The sequence below is a fragment of the Geotrypetes seraphini genome, chromosome 8 (genome assembly GCF_902459505.1).
Source record: "Geotrypetes seraphini chromosome 8, aGeoSer1.1, whole genome shotgun sequence".
NCBI lineage: Eukaryota > Metazoa > Chordata > Amphibia > Gymnophiona > Dermophiidae > Geotrypetes > Geotrypetes seraphini.
In genome coordinates, this window is record NC_047091.1 from 116341587 (window position 1) to 116358842 (window position 17256).

Genomic DNA, 17256 nt, shown 5'->3' on the forward strand with positions numbered 1-17256 from the left:
GTATTCGTGCATAAGATTTTTGTTACCGACATTCATCACCTTACACTTATAGACATCGAACCTCTTCTGCCATGTCACGGTCCATTTCTCGAGCGTGTTTATGTCACGTTGCAGATGTTTGCAATCCTCCTGTGTCTTCACTTCTCTGAATAACTTCGTATCGTCCGCAAATTTAATCACTTAACTCGTCGTACCAATTTCCAGATCGTTTATAAATAAGTTGAAGAGCACCGGTCCAAGCACCGAACCCTGCGGCACTTCACTGCTGACGCTTTTCCAGTCCGAGTATTGTCCATTTACTCCCACACTCTGTTTCCTATCCGCCAGCCAATTTTTAATCCACGTGAGTATTTCACCCTCGATTCCATGACTTGCAATTTTTTTAAGTAGTCGTTCATGCGGTATGTTGTTGAAGGCCTTCTGAAAATCCAGATATACAATGTCGAATGGGTCACCCTTGTCTATCCGTCTGTTTACGCCTTCGAAAAAGTACAGCAAGTTCGTCAAGCAAGATCTTCCTCTGCTGAAGCCATTCTGGCTGGTCCTCATCAGATCGTGTCCGTCAAGGTGCTCAATGATGCGGTCCTTTATCAGCGCCTCTACCATCTTTCCCGGTACCGAGATCATACTCTCCGGTCTGTAGTTTCCCGGATCACCCCTCAAACCTTTCTTGAAGATTGGCGTAACATTCGCCACCTTCCAGTCTTTCAGAACCCTTCCCGATATGATCGACAGATTGGCTATCAGTTGAAGCAGTTCAGCTATAGTCCCTTTCAGTTCCTTGATTACCCTCGGATGGATGCCATCCGGTCCTGGGGATTTATCATTTTTAAGCCTATCAATCTGCCTGCATACCTCTTCTAGACTGACTGTCAACCCTGTCAGTTTCCAGTCTTTGTTTCCCGTGTATGTTGCATATATTCTCTTCGGTAAACACAGATGTAAAAAATGTGTTCAGTTTGTCGGCCATGGCTGTCCTCCTTTAGCACTCCCTTCATTCCTCCGTCATCCAACAGCCCCCAATGCTTCCTTTGCGGGTCGTTTCCCCTTAATATATCGAAAGAACACTTGAAGTTTTTCGCCTCCTTGGCTATTTTTTCCATAGTCTCTTTTGGCCCCTTTTACCACCTTACAGCACCTGCGTTGATTCTATTTGTGCTTTTTCCAGTTTTCATCCGTTTTTGACCTTTTCTTGTCCCTGATCACTTCCTTCACCGCTACAGAGAGCCACACCGGTTCCTTCTTTTTCCTCTTGGATCCCTTGTTGATACGTGGTATATATAGATTTTGCACCTCGGTGACTGTCCTTAAAAAGGGACCATGCTTGCGTCTTTACAGTGCTTATCCTCTTCTTGATCTTCTTCCCCACTGTGAGTCTCATCCCTACGTAATTCCCATCCCTACGTAATTCCCTTTTCGGAAGTTCAGCGCCTTGGCCGTCATAATTCCCTTTTCGGAAGTTCAGCACCTTGGCCGTCGTTCTTGATCGATGTTTCGTCCCCGTGTCCAGGTCGAAGCAGATCATTTTATGATCACTGGTTCCCAGTGTCCTCTCTACTTCTTCATCTTGTGCCGGTCCTCATAGTCCATTTAGAATTAAGTTCAAAACTGCGTTTCCTCTTGTATTTTCCTTGACAATTTGTTCCAGGAAGCAATCACCTATAGCATCCAGGAACTTGGTCTCCCTACCGCAGCCAGAGGTGCTTAGGTTCCAGTCTGTCCCCGGAAAATTGAAATCGCCCATGATATAACTGTATTGCCTCCTTTGCAGTTGCGTTTAATCTCGTCCGTCATTTCTCCATCAATTTCTTCGGACTGCCCCAGAGGTCGGTAGTAGATGTCGATCTTCGTTTCCGTTCCATTTGTTCCTGGAATTTTGGCCCATAGAGACTCTACCTTATTGTTTGATTCCAGCGTGTTTTTTCCCGGTAGACTGAATTCCCTCTGACGTATAGGGCAATGCCCCCACCTTTTTGAGCCACTCTGTCTCCCAGTAGTTTTCCTCGTTCCACCATGTTTCCATGATGCCGATGATGTCAAGGTTATCTTTTTGTGCCATAGCTTCTAATTAATCCATCTTATTCCTTAGGCTCCTTGCATTCGTGTACATACACTTGAGTTTGCGGCCTGTCACTTTCTTGCATTTCCTTCTTCCTCACACCAGCGCCGCATCCACGTTGACTGCTTGTAGCTCCGTCTGCCTCTTCTTGTCGACCCTGGGTACTGGCAGGATCTCCGAGAACGCTACCCTCTGAGTTCTGGTCTTCAGCTTCCTTCCTAGCATCCAGAACTGGTCCTTCAGTACTTCCCTGTTGTAGTTCTTGTTGCTCACATTGTTTGTCCCCACATGGATCACCACCGCGGTATCTTCCTCTTCTACGCTGTTGATGATCCTGTCAATGCGGCTCACTATGTCTTCTACCTTGGCTCCCAATAGGATGGATAATCTTGCTTTTGTGGAATAGGAAAAGAGCAGTATTTCTCAGGTGGAGCATCTCAGATGATGGTCGGTTGAAACCAGCTATGGTAATGGATACGGTAGGGAACTGTTGGGAGGAGGGGAGGGTCACATTTGCCTACTGTCAAATCAAGCACTATACATAGACTTTGTCAAAGGAATGATCAAGCCAAACCATAGGACAAAGCCTTGGAGATTTTTTTTTGCAGGGGTGGACGACTTCAATACTTGATATCGGCTTTGCATAAGGCCCTATGTAAATTTGACAAAAAAACAAGGACACACAAATATCAAATTAGGATTTGAAGAACTTAAATTGGAATTTGGATATTGAGATATATTGAGAAACCTTAAAGGGTGCTGCGGGAATTCTATGTTCAGGTGCTCTATGGAGCACTGTTCTTCAACCGCCGGTCCGCAGGAAATTTCTGCCAGTCCATGCAGGGCTGGCATGATTAAGGTGACCATGGGTCCCTTTTTCAGACTCCTGTCCCGTTGTCTCGAAGCTGTGCTCGGGGACAACGGGACAGGCGATCATTTCCTGTCCCTACCTGTCGCAAAAAAAAATAAAAAGCCTCCCTCCTTCCTTTCCCCAGGCCGGCTGCTCTTACGTGATGCTAAAGCCTACAGGAAGACTTCTTTCCAACGTCAATTGTGACATTGGAGAGGACGTTCTGGGCCAGCCAATCGCTGTCTGGCTGGCTCAGAACGTCCTCTCCGACGTCACAATTGACATCGAAAAGAAAACTTCCTGTCGGCTTTAGCAGCAGCAGGGTGATAAAAGCAGCTGACCCAGGGAAAGGAAGGAGGGAGGCTTTTTTTTTTTTGCGCGGCAGGAAGGAAAGGAGGTAGGTAGGCTTTGGCCAGGGAGGGAGGGAGAGAGGTAGACAGGCAGGCTGGCTGGCTTCGGGGATGGGGGTGGGACAAAGTGTGGAAGGGAGTAGAGGGACATGGGAAGGAGGCACTGGGGGCACTAAAGACATGGGAAGGAGGCACTGGGGGCACTAAAGACAGGAAGGGGAACTAAGGACATGGGAAAGAGGCACTGGGGGCACTAAGGACATGGGAAGGAGGCACTGGGGGCACTAAAGACATGGGAAGGGGCACTAAGGACATGGGAAGGAGGCACGGGGGGCACTAAGGACATGGGAAGGAGGCACTGGGGGCACTAAAGACATGGGAAGGAGGCACTGGGGGCACTAAAGACATGGGAAGGAGGCACTGGGGTCACTAAAGACATGGGAAGGAGGCACTGGGGTCACTAAAGACATGGGAAGGAGGCACTGGGGTCACTAAAGACATGGGAAGGAGGCACTGGGGTCACTAAGGACATGGGAAGGAGGCACTGGGGTCACTAAGGACACAGGAAGGAGGCACAGGGGGCACTAAGGACACAGGAAGGAGGCACAGGGGGCACTAAAGACACGGGAAGGAGGCACAGGGGGCCCTAAAGACACGGGAAGGAGGCACTGGGGGCCCTAAAGACATGGGAAGGAGGCACTGGGGGCACTAAAGACATGGGAAGGAGGCACTGGGGGCACTAAGGACATGGGAGGGAATAGAAAGGGACAATTCTTGGGGCTGAGTGCAGAAAGAAAGAAATGAAAGAAAGGATACACAGACAGAAGGATACGCAACCAGAGACTCATGAAATCACCAGACAGCAAAGGTAGGAAAAATGATTTTATTTTCAATTTAGTGATCAAAACATGTCAGTTTTGAGAATTTATATCTGCTGTCTATATTTTGCACTATATTTGTCTATTTTTCTATAGTTACTGAGGTGACTGAGCTCGTGGAGATGGGACGGAAACGTGGTTTTTAATTTTAATCCTATTAGTTTGCCAGTCCACAAAATAATTATTTTATTTCTGCCGGTCCACGGGTGTAAAAAGGTTGAAAAACACTGCTATAGAGCATATTTCACCCAAGCACAGTTGCATAAAATAGGAGGTACTGAATCTCCATTATGTCTTAAATCCCGTAGAGAACCTATGCCTTTACAGTAACAGAATGAGTCCTCCCTGTGTGGAGCTCCAAGATCACTAGCAGGTACATGTGCACCAAATAGCCTCCACTGCCAGCCGACTGTTCAGACTTTCAGCTCTGTTGGATGTGATTACGGATTCTTTGCAGGAGTTAATTTAGTCTCCCAGCAGCTTCTCTATGCTCCCTGTCCTACAGTGAAGGACTAAGAGCTCAGTCTTAATGCGTTTTCTTGTCATTCTAGTATAATAGTATTGGTCACTGAGCATTGGGATGCTCCTGAAGGGTCCCTCACAGTAGCTATGACTCCTTCCTGCTGGAGAATCTACAAAAAAATTCCACAAGAGGGTGAAAAGGTTCAAGCTTATATCCCTCTCAAATAATGTCCAGCACCTATTTGTCTGAACAGATCTTCACCTATGCCTTCTTGCATTCAGTCTTCGGGGAACCTTGGGCTCTGGCCTGGCATCACTGGGACTTCTTTGTAATAGCTGTGAAGCGAGGAATTGACACCTGAGGTCTTGTGCCCCCAAAACCTCTATCGATCTCTGAGCAGAGGAGTGTCACATAATGAGACCAACTGTAGCCATGAAAGGAACCATGAAACCCCCCTCCTGGGGCACGAGGTCTACTGTCTGGCAATGACTTAGGACAATAATCAGCCACACTGGCCATAAGATCATCCATCTCCTTGCCAAAGAACATTTATCCTTTAAAAGGGAGCCTGCTCAAAGTAGCTTTAGAAGCAGAATCTCCCGCCCACTATCTGATCCATAGTATTCTTCGGACAGATACCTTGTTACTGACCCTAAAAATGTCATATAGGGTGTATACTACATAATCCACTCCTGGGGCTGTGTGCTCTCCTCCTTGGATGTAGTCCAGTGCAACACCTTATGGCAGGTGTGCACCACAAAGGAAGCACTCACCACTTTCAAACCCAGAGCTAAAGCCTCAAACTGTCCTTTGAGGACCAAGTCCACCCTGTAATCCTGTACATCATTTAATGTCACTCCTCCCTCACTACGGAGCAAAGTACACTTAGTGACTTGCTGGACTAACAAATCCATTATTGGGTGAGGTAAACAGCTGCTGAAAATCAGGAACCATGGGTACAGAGAATGACACAGTGACTGTTACCCGCGGAATATGAGGGAGCAGGCAGAAGCCTTTAAAAACAAGATTTACAGACCCCCTTCCCCCCACTCCTGAGGGGGCACAAGAACAACTACTTTGAAATCTAGCAGTCTTTGAAATGTCTGGTGATAAGCACACTTCTTCCATGATGCCTGGCAAGGAGAAGCGAGAAAATGATCTGACATTGAGCGGGCAAACTCCAGGGCATAGCCGTCCCGAATCACCTCCAGGACCCACTGTTCAGTCATGATTGATGCCCACATCTAGTATAGGTCTCGCAAACGGTCACCCACCAGAACCAGAGGAGGCGCCAGCAAGGAATTATTGGGCGGGACGGACAGTGAGGGAACTGGCGGCGGGATCACAAGCTCCCCGACGGGCTCCGCCAAAAGGACTGCATGCAGAAGTCACGCAAACGCCCCCGAGCAACGCCGTTTCACGCAAGCAGGTCTGGTCCTCAAGACTGGAGGTCCAGCTGAAGAGCCTTCCCAATGTCACAAACAAACCTCGTGAAGGAGGAGGTCCAAGAAGAAGAAAGGACCTCGCGCAGCGAGGAAGACCCGGAATGTCTAGCCGCCGAAAAGGAAGGGGACGTTTCCCTAGAATACAGAGCAGGCATGTCCAAGTCCCGAGAGAAGGACAACGAAGAAGCCCTGCTCCGATGCCTGGGGGGGGGGGGGGTCGAAGAGCGCCCATGCTACATCATACTGGGAGAAGACCCTGGGGTTTGAGGAACCGGAGAAGAAATAAACCTCCCAGACGGCTTCGAGGGAGGGGTCGACCTCGACATGCCGTGCCTCGGAGAAACAGTCATGGAGGGCGGCCCACGAGAACAAGACTTGTGCCTTGGCCGCACCGATGCCTCGATGGACCTTGAAGTGCGTGAGGCAGGAGACCTACCCCGTCGAAGGCGAGTCCCTCGGCCGTTTAGAGGGCGGGTGCCTCGAGGACGAGGCAGACTTCGCCAGGTACTTCAAACAAGGCTCACGAGTCGGGAATCCCAGCCTCGAAGCAGCAGGGGAAGATCCACTGGAAGACAGCCAGTGAGACCGATTCCGAGGATCCTCGGGCGGACGCTCAGGCTGGCCTGCCGAGAGCAGGGTCGAGGCACTGGTAAGCTGGCTCAAGACCAATGAAATTTGGGTCTTCATCTGGTGGTTTCCCGATTTATGAAGGGTCTTTTCAATGTTCATCCTCCACTCAAACCTCCTACGGTGGTTTGGGATCTCAATGTTGTCCTTGCTCAGTTAATGAAGCCTCATTTGAGCCAATCGACCGGGCTCCTTTGAAGTATCTGACTTGGAAAGTCATGTTTCTTATTGCTCTCACGTCTGCTTGCAGAGTCAGTGAGCTGCAAACTTTGGTTGCGGATCCACATTTCACCGTTTTTCATCATGATAAGGTGTTCCTTCATACCCATCCTAAATTCTTGCCTAAGGTGGTTTCGGATTTCCACCTAAACCAATCCATTATTCTTCCAGTATTTTTTCCTAAGCTTCATTCTCACCCTGGAGAAGTGACGCTTCACACTTTGGACTGTAAGCGTGCATTGGCTTTCTACTTGCAACGTACTCAGGCTCATCGGACTGCTCCTCAACTCTTCATTTCTTTTGATCCAAATCGGTTGGGGCATCCAGGAGCTAAGCGAACCTTATCCAACTGGTTGGCTGCTTGTATCTCTTTTTGCTATGCTCAGGCTGGTCTCCCTCTGCAGTGTCAGGTCACGGAGCATAAAGTCAGAGCTATGGCGGCGTCTGTAGCTTTCTTCAGATCAATGCCTGTTGAGGAAATCTGCAAGGCTGCCACTTGGTCCTCGGTTCATACTTCACCTCTCACTACTGTCTGGATACCTTTTCCAGACGGGACGGCCAGTTTGGCCAGTCAGTTTTGCATAATCTGTTCTCCTAAATTGCCAATTCTCCCACCGTCCCTTTTTGGTTAGCTTAGAGGTTATCCACATGTTGAAAATATGTTGCCTGCTTGTCCTGGGATAAAGCACAGTTACTTACCGTAACAGGTGTTATCCAGGGACAGCAGGCAAATATTCTCGCAAGCCACCCACCTTTCCTGGTTGGCTTCTTTGCTAGCTATATGAACTGAGACCATGCTGAGGAGACACACACCCTGACTCAGGTGGGAAGGCACACGTGCATGCACGATACACTCGCAAGCTTGAAGATATTCAAGCAAGTTTGCTTGTGAGACTGTCCGCTCAGGGCTCTGTAGATGACATCACCCACATGTTGAGAATATCTGCCTGCTGTCCCTGGATAACACCTGTTACGATAAGAAACTGTGCTTTATATGCTTCATAGAATTGAGGGATGGTGTTAGTCTTTACCAATTTTTAAATTATCAAAAATTCAGGAAGGATGGTAACATTTAGTGGCCTAAAAGTTAATTTAGATGGGGGAACAAGGCTTAAGGTTCACTTAGGTAATATCTTATACAAAAAATTTAAGGCCAGAAAAACAAAGATCATCACCTACTTTGCAAAATTTCTGCCTCAGATAGTGGTTCACTTTGCTCAGTGGGTTCAGATTTAATCTCTGCAGAGCCCTCATTTCTTGGACTGGGAGCAGATCCAGTGGGCCTTGATGGAGAGTACCTCTCTTCAGTAACAGGCTTCTCTGAAGAGGATGCTGTCTCCCGGATGGAAGTTTGAGCCTTCCTGGCTTGCATCTTTATCATCACCGATGAGGAAAGGACGGTCTGTGTTGCCGCTGTCACCCGTTTTATCTTCCTCCGCCTTGACAATGCAATATTTCTAAAAAGTTTTCTCTTCAGCTGAGTTGCCTTCCGAGCATATAACATCGCTCTGACAGATTCTGTTGCTAATTCTTCTGGCGTTCTTTTAGAGGATTTTGTCTGCACACCTGCATCTAGCGTGGACTCTCTTGATGACTGTACCTCAGCCAACTTCACACGATAATATTTATATTCCAAGCTGGTCTCTTCAAACAAAAACCTGTTCAAATAAAAGGAAGGTTCAATTTTAAGTGATCCATGCTAAAAGATAACAGCTTAGTGCATACTTTTCCATACCTAAGTAACTCCCAGACTGTTAGCCATGAAGAAAACGGGGGTTTCCCCAATTTTAACAACTGACAAACTAGGGAACAGAGTAGAGAGTTACATGGGAACAGTGGCAATGAGAATCCCACACAGTCCACAGGAATCCCCCTCCAGGTCCTCAGGGATCCCCTTCAGACTCAAGGGGATAGAGTGGTTACTTTGGGGCTCCTGTGGGTGTACTACCTTCCTCTAGTTCCAGCTGCACTCGCTGCTACATGCTGTCGCGACTAACCTAGAAGCCTTCCCTCTGATGCAAAATGCATCAGAGGAAGGGCTTCCAGGTTAGCTGCTGGCAGCGTACAGGAAGGAACGCTGCTGGTGGCCTGAAGAGAGTGAATGTGGCTGAATCCGGAGGAAGATAGTACACCTGCAGGAAAGGATGGAAAAAGATCCTGCATGGGCTGGGGATTAGAGCAGCCATGAGACCTAGAAAAGGAGGGGTAGAGTAGGAGATTAGAGCTCCTGTGGGACTTGAGGGGTACAGCTGAGGATTAGAGCTCTTATGGGGCCTGAGAGGAGTTTAGAAGCAGGGATTGAGTTGCTCTGAGGCCTTTAGGAAATGGGAGGAAGTCCTCATCCTCTTTGCTTGGGGTGGGGAGAGATGGGATGTAATGACTCCATTTTTGTATTTTAGTTGCTACTATTTAATGGTAGTTTTGAAGAGTCTTTCACTTGCCTTTGCCCAGTTGGTTTTGTACCTTAAAACATCTTTCTGGAGCTACTAGTAAGAGCCCAGTTCCGTTGGGATGGGACTGGTGGAGATTTGGCAATTTCATTCACCACAAAAACTTTCCTACCTGCTGAAAAGCTTGGACTATCTCTTCCCCACCACCACCACCACACACATACACACATACATTGGCTCTGTTTTGGCTTCTGGGTACAACTGTCATTGAACCTAGAATTCCCATTAAGTCTCCACAAAGGCATAGAGTATTTTTCTGAAAAAAAAATTACATGCAAGTGCAATGCTAAAAGCAAAGAATTCTGCAAGTGTGGCCCTGCAACAGAAAAAGGCCTACACTGAGTAAGAATTTTAAGACAACCAATGCAAGGACCTCTAAAAGATATACCGGTAAATCAACTTGATAACTTAATGCTTTTAAAAAAAGAAAATGGAGCATTTGTGGCAAAGCTGCTCAAATTGTAGGCCACCACCCTATATTGAGTTGCAAAAGGTACAGTTGGGATTGTCACCTAGTGGGCTGTTAATAGATATGCATCTAAGGTCACATACATTCTGGGGCTGCAGTCACAAAGTCCGAGTGAGCCCTGATACAAAATGTAACAGAGGGAAGTCTTCCGGATCAGCCACCAGCAGCCTGAATAAAAAGATGCTGCAATGGGCTGGGGATGGGACGAGAAAGGGAGAATGTTTGGATATGGGTTGTGGGGAGCAGGAGAGAAATAGATGGTGCACATGGGGAAAGAAAGGGAGAATTGTTGGGCATGGTGTTGTAGAGGAGTGAGTGAGAAATATTGTATGTTGTGAAGGAAAGACAAAGTAGGACCAGATGGAAAAGGATGCAAGAGCGAAGAATGTAGGGCACAGTGGTGGAAGGAATGGAGGAGAGATTTGGCATGGTGCTGGAGAGGGTTGATATATGGAGAAATATTAAGCACAGGGCTGGTAGGGAAGGGCCAAAGATGCTGCACATGGTCCAGAGGATAAGAGAGAGAGAGGTGTTGGATGTGGCAGTAGAAAGAGTGGGAGAGATGCACCCACAGAGGGAATGAAAGAAAGATGGTGAACAGTGAGAGAGGGAAAAATTATGTTCTTACCTGTTAATTTTCTTTCCTTTAGACGCAGCAGATGAATCCAGAGACCAATGGGACAGCACACATCTACCAGCAGGCGGAGATAGAGAAACTGATTAACAGGTGGTCCTATTGGCTGGCACTCCTCCTGTATCTCCAGTGTAGCTCCTTGCCCAAGCATCCGTAACCATCAATAGGCATAGCATGTAAAAAAACTTCTTTCCCATAACAAATCTCAAAAGGCAATAATACAGAATACAACCATCATTAATAACAATCTTCGAAAGTTGGAAAAGAAAAAACCGACAGACAATATCCAGAAAGGGTGGGGCTCTGGATTCATCTGCTGCGTCTAAAGGAAAGAAAATTAACAGGTAAGAACATAATTTTTTCTTCCTTAGCAACAGCAGCAGATGAATCTAGAGACCAATGGGATGTAGCAAAGCAATTCTCAATCTGGGTGGGAAGCAAACGCCGCCTCCGCAACAACCGAAGCACTAAACGCATCTACCGCATGCGCCCCCACATCCATCCAGTAATGCTGAGAGAAAGCACTCTCGGAAGACCAAGTAGGCACGAGACAAAACTCCTCCAAGGAAAATACCTCTGGACCGAGTCCAAGAAATAGCCATTGTTCTGGCAGAATGGTCATGAAGTTATTTCACCAACCGTTTCCCTGCCATCAAGCAAGCGTAAAGAATGTCCTCCTGGACTCATCGAGCGATGGAGGCCTTGGACGCCGCCATACGTTTGAGGCATCTGGTGAAGAATACAAAAAGGTGATCTAAACAACTAAAAGTCGTTAGAAACCTAGCTCATGGAGAAAGCTACGCACTTTCAAAAAATGCAGTGAATAAAAGCAAGTCTCCCCATTTCTCCTCCCAGTAAGAAGGAAGGAAAAGTGAGTGTCATAAAAGAAAGGATGACACCTCCTTAGAAAGAAATTGTGGTACCATCCGAACTGACACCCCAGATTTTGTAAATCAGAAATAGGAATCCCCGCCAAACAAGGCCTGCAACTCAGAAAACCACCGAGCTGAAGCCATGGCCACAAGAAACCCCGTGTTCAAAGGCACAGCCCTTTAGAGTCTCAAAAGGCAAAGATGAAATGAAGCCTTCGGTAAACTTCAAAGAAAGACTGTACTCTGGACAGGGTTTTCTAAGAGGTGTACGAATATACCGTACTCCGTTTAGGAACTGAACTACATGAAGCTGAGAAGTAATCGAAGAGCAATATACCTAGCCCTTGTAACAAGCTAAGAATGGCACTTGAAGCTGAAGGGAATTGAACGCTAAGCCCTTGGCAATACACTTGTGCCAAAAAAGAACTCTGGAAGGGTGCAAATGTTGAGAAGTACCCAAGAATGGAAAAACCTCCAAAAGGAAGCAGAAGCCACAGGTGAAGACGTCTATATCGCCTGGATAAGAGAAGAAACAAATTGCTTCGCATAACTCTTACATGTCAGCCATGACTTTTCAAAAGCTAGGTCGCAATACCAAAGTAGTATGAATATCCCTACCTGAACGACTGGTTGATTCAGGCCAAGTCATTCCAGGAGAGCACCTGGGTCACGGCTTGGGTGGTGGGGTTTCTACAGTCGCTGGGATGGGTAGTCAACTTGCTAAGAGCCGGTTGTCTCCATTTCAGAGCTTGGAATATCTAGGGGTGCTGTTCGACACCTCCTTGGGGAAGGTCTTCCTTCCAGAGGCCCAGGTAAACAAATTGCAATCTCAGATTCGCCTACTTATGGTGTCCCGGTGTCTTCAGGAGCAGGATTTCCTCTAAGTCTTGGGGTCGATGGCAGCTTCTCTCGATTGTCGTGGGGTGGTTGCGGGCCCACATGCGTCCTCTTCAGTATGCTCTTCTTCAGAGGTGGGCTTAGCTCGGGGCAATCTTTGTTGGCTCCAGATCCCCCATCTTGTACAAGGGGTGAATCTGGCTCAACTGCAGTGGATGGTGCTGCTCACAGATGCCAGTATTCTCGGTTGGGGAGCTCAGTGTCTAGGTCACTCAGCTCAGGACACCTGGTCCACGGAGGAGGCTTCTTGGTCGATCATTGTCTTGGAGACCAGAGCCATCCGTCTGGCATTGCTAGCCTTCCAGTCCTTTCTGATGGGCATGTTGGTCAAGGTTCTGTCGGAGAATGCTACAGCTGTGGCCTATGTCAATCATCAGGGAGACACCAAGAGCACTCGGGTAGTGCAGGAGGCGGCTCTGCTCATGGTCTGGGCAGAGTCACACCTTCAGCACATCTCGTCCTCTCACATAGCCAGAGTGGAGAATGTTCAGGCGGACTTCCTCAGTCGTCACGTGCTGGATCCCGGAGAGTGGTGTCTAAGCCCTGTGGCCTTTCAGTTGATAGTGCAGTCTTGGGTTCAGCCCCTCATGGACCTGATGGCCACAAGTGTCAACAGGCACTGTCTGCCTCTTAGAAATGGCTGAGACCACTGTGTCCACTACGGGGGACTTCAAAGTGTCCCTATCCCCTTCAGGAATGGAATACAGGCAGGCAACAGAGCGCGTAAACAAAAAGGGGCTTCCGGCACCTGCCACTGTGTGAGCATAATATCCCAAATATCCTGATGCATAGGAAAAGAGTGGAAAGCAGAGCGGATCCCCTTAAGCAAGTCACAGGTCGTGTAGAGGTGGAAAACGATATATTCTTTCCCAAGGGACCCTCGGTCACAAGGGGGCACCCGCTCAAACTCAGAGGAGGGAAATTTAGTGGTGACATCAGGAAGTATTTCTTCACAGAAAGGGTGATAGATCACTGGAACAAACTTCCGGTGCAGGTGATCAGGGCCACCAGTGTGCTCGACTTTAAGAATAAATGGGACATCCACATGGGATCCCTACGACGGTCGAGTTAAGGAATTAAGTCATTAGCACTCAGACTTAATAGGGTGGGTAAATGGAGTGGGCAGACTTGATGGGCTGTAGCCCTTTTCTGCCGTCATGTTTCTATGTTTCTACCCTATGCGGGGGCTCCGACATGGTGTCCTCAAAGTGCAGAACCGAGGAGACCTGCAGAAGTAACTCATGAAGGTTTTTCCCGCTGAAAAATGCACACCACAGAAGTATCTGCGCCAGCTTGGGGGGTGCTTGAACTCCTCGCTGGTGGAATCCGGCCCCTGGAAATCTCCCCAAGGGTCCAGGTCCTCATCAATGTCATCTTGCTCCTCTGGGTAAAACTGCTCTTCCCAAGAGACCCTCGGGTGTTTGGATGAGAGAGTAGAGGGGGGAAAAACCGCCGCTGTGTGGGGCCACGCCGGGGAAGATGTCGAGGGAACACCCCCCCCCCCCTGCGAGTGGACATGGAACCTCCTGCCGCCAGCACATAAGATTTACAAAGTACTAACAAAAATTCAGGGGGAAAAACCCCTGACGGCCCCAAGGGACTCCCTGCCCCAGCAGGGGACCCTGCCATACCTTACCCCTGTATTTCAGAACAGGGGGAAGGTCACCTGAGGTAACGGAAATGAAGGAGGAGGTTCCTGCCGAAACTGGACCTGAAACTGCCAAAATCAGAGCTCCTGTGGCCTGCCGCATCTGAAAAGCCTTGAACTTTCCCAACATTGAGGCTGAGGAACCGATGCGAAAAGGGAATCCCCAGCCATTCTGGAATCCTTTTCTCCCTGACCGTCGGCGGCTGGGGAACCCTCCGCGTGGGCGTCAATCCAAACCCAACTCGTGAGGTACATGCGGCGGGGTGCCTGGCCACCAGCATCCGCTGCCGACGAGGCTTCTCCACAACACTTGCACAGGCCGGCCACGAGTACCTCACATCTGGAGCACAATGAGCACTTTTTCCCTTTAAAAGTGCTCATTGTGCTGAAAACCACCCTAGCTACAAGAAAAGTGCCAGTTAGTTTGGGGATTTTTTTGTTTTTTACAAAACAGACTCCACGGCTCTCAAAGCTGGAGGGCTAACCAACCAGGGGGCCAGGCAGCCGGCTGAGGCACCTTTACAAAAACATGGGGCGGTGGAGGAAGGGACCCAGCACAAGACCCCTGATTTAACACCTCCAAGGTCGGACGGATCCTCAAACAAGACCCGTCCAAGCTCTATCCAGCACGAAAGGGGAACCAGGAGTCCAAAAACAAAGTTCCAACAGGGCTAAGAGGGGAGCCAAAATTAGTCTTACCACCTGCTATCGGAGACTGAGGAAGACTGGATTAGTAGAGGGGAAGCTGTACTGATATACAAGTTTTTATCTCAGTCTCCACCTGCTGGTAGCAGTGAGGTATAATACCCACCCATAAGGAACTATACCAGTCTATCAAGCGATACAGAATACGATTTCTAATGGTACGCTTTTGAAGAGAAGAGCAACGTGTACATGACTGGACATGGTGTTCCAGACCCAAAGACTGGAGGCACCAACTGTGAGGGTCCATCAAATATATAGTGCGCTAACACTGGAGGCACTTTTTAAAACCTGTCAGCGGGCGCGACATCGACGGGAACACCACTGCCTCAGCCAATTGAACTCGATGGCTGAGATGAGCGTCAAAGCCCCACAGGGACAAAACCCGCGGACGGCAAAAAAAATAAAAAAATGAACTGTCTGGGGTTTTTTTTTTTTAAATAAAAGAATGAAAACATACTAAAAAGAACGCAAGAGCGGAAAGACAAGGAAAAATTTCTAACAATGTTATGAAACGTGACTTCATAGCTCTGCGGAAGACTAAGGACTGAGGAGCTGCGTGCCTACATCGGGCAGGAAGGCACTTGCGCATGCGCGGTGTGGGCTATCGTGAACATTCTGAAATTTTAAAATGGCGATGCACTTTTAATGTGTCCATACTGGGGCTCCGTGAATGATGACACCTTCTTATTCTGGGATAAAAATGTTTAGTTTTTTGTTTTTTTTAATTTTTACTAAGTTTTTATATACCGCCTATCAAGGTTATCTAAGCGGTTTTACAATCAGGTACTCAAGCATTTTCCCTATCTGTCCTGGTGGGCTCACAATCTATCTAACATACCTGGGGCTTTGGAGGATTAAGTGACTTGTCCAGGGTCACAGGGAGCAGCGCAGGATTTGAACCCACAACCCCAGGGTGCTAAGGCTGTAGCTCCAACCACTGCGCCACACACTCCTCAGTTATTTGAAATTATTTGAAATTAACATAAGGTTCTTTCTTGAAAAACTGACCACCAAACTCCTTTGCTGATCTTATGTTGCTAAACTGGAAATGAAGTCATAAAACCCCGAGAAATTCAAAAACATAAGTGAGAAGAAACTTCTCAAATCCAAACAAAAAACAGAAAATCGTAAAGAGACTAATGCAAAAAAGCCCTTCACTCGACCTCATAGTTAAGGTTGAGCAGGGACATTGTCAATTGTAGATCCACTGCTGTTCCCGCTTCCACATTTCTTCCTTGCCCCATAAATGGTGCTTCCAGCACCACGAAGTCCAACTCTGCAGTACCATGTGCTTTGTCTATGTGAGTAAGCGGGGCCATCATATCATCCTTATGAATCTTGCTCAATGATTCTGGTTTTAATCAGTCTGATTGTCAGCTCCACATATAATAAGGGACATGGGCATCTTATGAGGTACATGACTCCTGCCGTATTGAAGTCTGCCTTGGCTCTCAACTTGTATTTGTACTGCAACTGAGGGTGTCTGATAGATTTGACCTCCATGGCATGACTACATGCAGAACATTTATCTCATCGTCTGTGCCCAACCTCTTCAGGGGAATAGTCAACCAGATGACTGAGGAACTGCAATCGTGTCAACAATTCCTACAAGTTCTTACCCTGTGAGAAAGCAAACCGGTTGTCTAACGGCAGCACTGGGGAAGGAGCAATCCTACTCACTCCTGCCCATGCTCTGTCAGCAACGAAAATTGCTGCTGAGACTTCCAGGGGCAGTCCAGCACCAAGAGAACAGTCTGAGGTTTCACAAAGAGAAGGGTGAGCATAGGGGAATAGAGCAAGGCAAAATTGTGCCCTGGGAGTGAAGAATGCTGGCAGAACAAGCTGAGAGCGTACCACTGGTTGGGGAGGGAGAGATACAATGATAGCTAGAGAAAGGAAGAGAAAAAATGAATGAAGTGATATATTGAATGCAGTGAAGACTCTAGAGATCTACAGAATTAGTAGTCTTGCTGGGAGTTAAGAGGGAGGGAATTGTGGCATCGGGATCCTGAGAAGGGAAAAACATGAGGGAATTTCAGGTCTTATGAGGGGAACTTCTGTGCAAGAGAGACTACAAATAAACTATGCAGAATTTTCAAAAATATTTTGCACAGAATTCCCTCAGGAGTAAACATCTGTTTAAAAGAGGAAGCAGAAGGGATTGCCTGTTTCTCCTGCAACTTCTATTTCATTAAGTGAATGGCATGTTCTATGAGGAAATCCCTACTCAGTTCTGTTTGCCACAAGCTTCCCTTGCAATCTGATGCTACAGCAATATCTCTCTGAATTGTGAGCACAGGACAGAGTTCTTCAGTTATAGAATTGCTCTATTAATCATCAATTTGCAGTCTGAAATGTAGTCCCCCTCACCATGTCTTTTTTTTCAGTTAGAACCTTGTCCCCTTACTCCAAGGAACTTGGTCAATATCATCACTGAATCAACCACATTGGCTGCTCAGACACACCTTTTAAGGAAACAAGAAAAATAAATGACTAACTTACCAAAAAGGTGGCTTCTCTTTCTCATCAGCTTTCGCTTTCTCATTTTTGTTTGTATACTCCACTAGCTGATCAATCGTCTCAATAACTTTAGGATCTGCAGGTTGTACACCTGCACAAAAATGACAATAGCAACTTGATTATATAATTCTATTTCCTTGGGAGTTAAGGCCTCAGCACTATTTAGGAGA

The 17256-nt window shown here is 47.5% G+C and overlaps 1 protein-coding gene across 2 annotated transcripts in view; it reads right to left on the reverse strand.

Moving 5' to 3' along the window:
- The window catches only part of LOC117364740 (SURP and G-patch domain-containing protein 2-like), a 140755-nt gene that overhangs the window by 115948 nt on the left and 7551 nt on the right, over window positions 1-17256 (reverse strand). For both annotated transcript variants that reach the window (XM_033954289.1, XM_033954290.1), the window contains 2 exons: window positions 17069-17177; window positions 8071-8549 (listed from right to left, as the gene is read on the reverse strand). In XM_033954289.1, the coding sequence (XP_033810180.1) occupies window positions 8071-8549; window positions 17069-17177 (588 nt within the window). The remainder of the gene's footprint in view (window positions 1-8070; window positions 8550-17068; window positions 17178-17256) is intronic.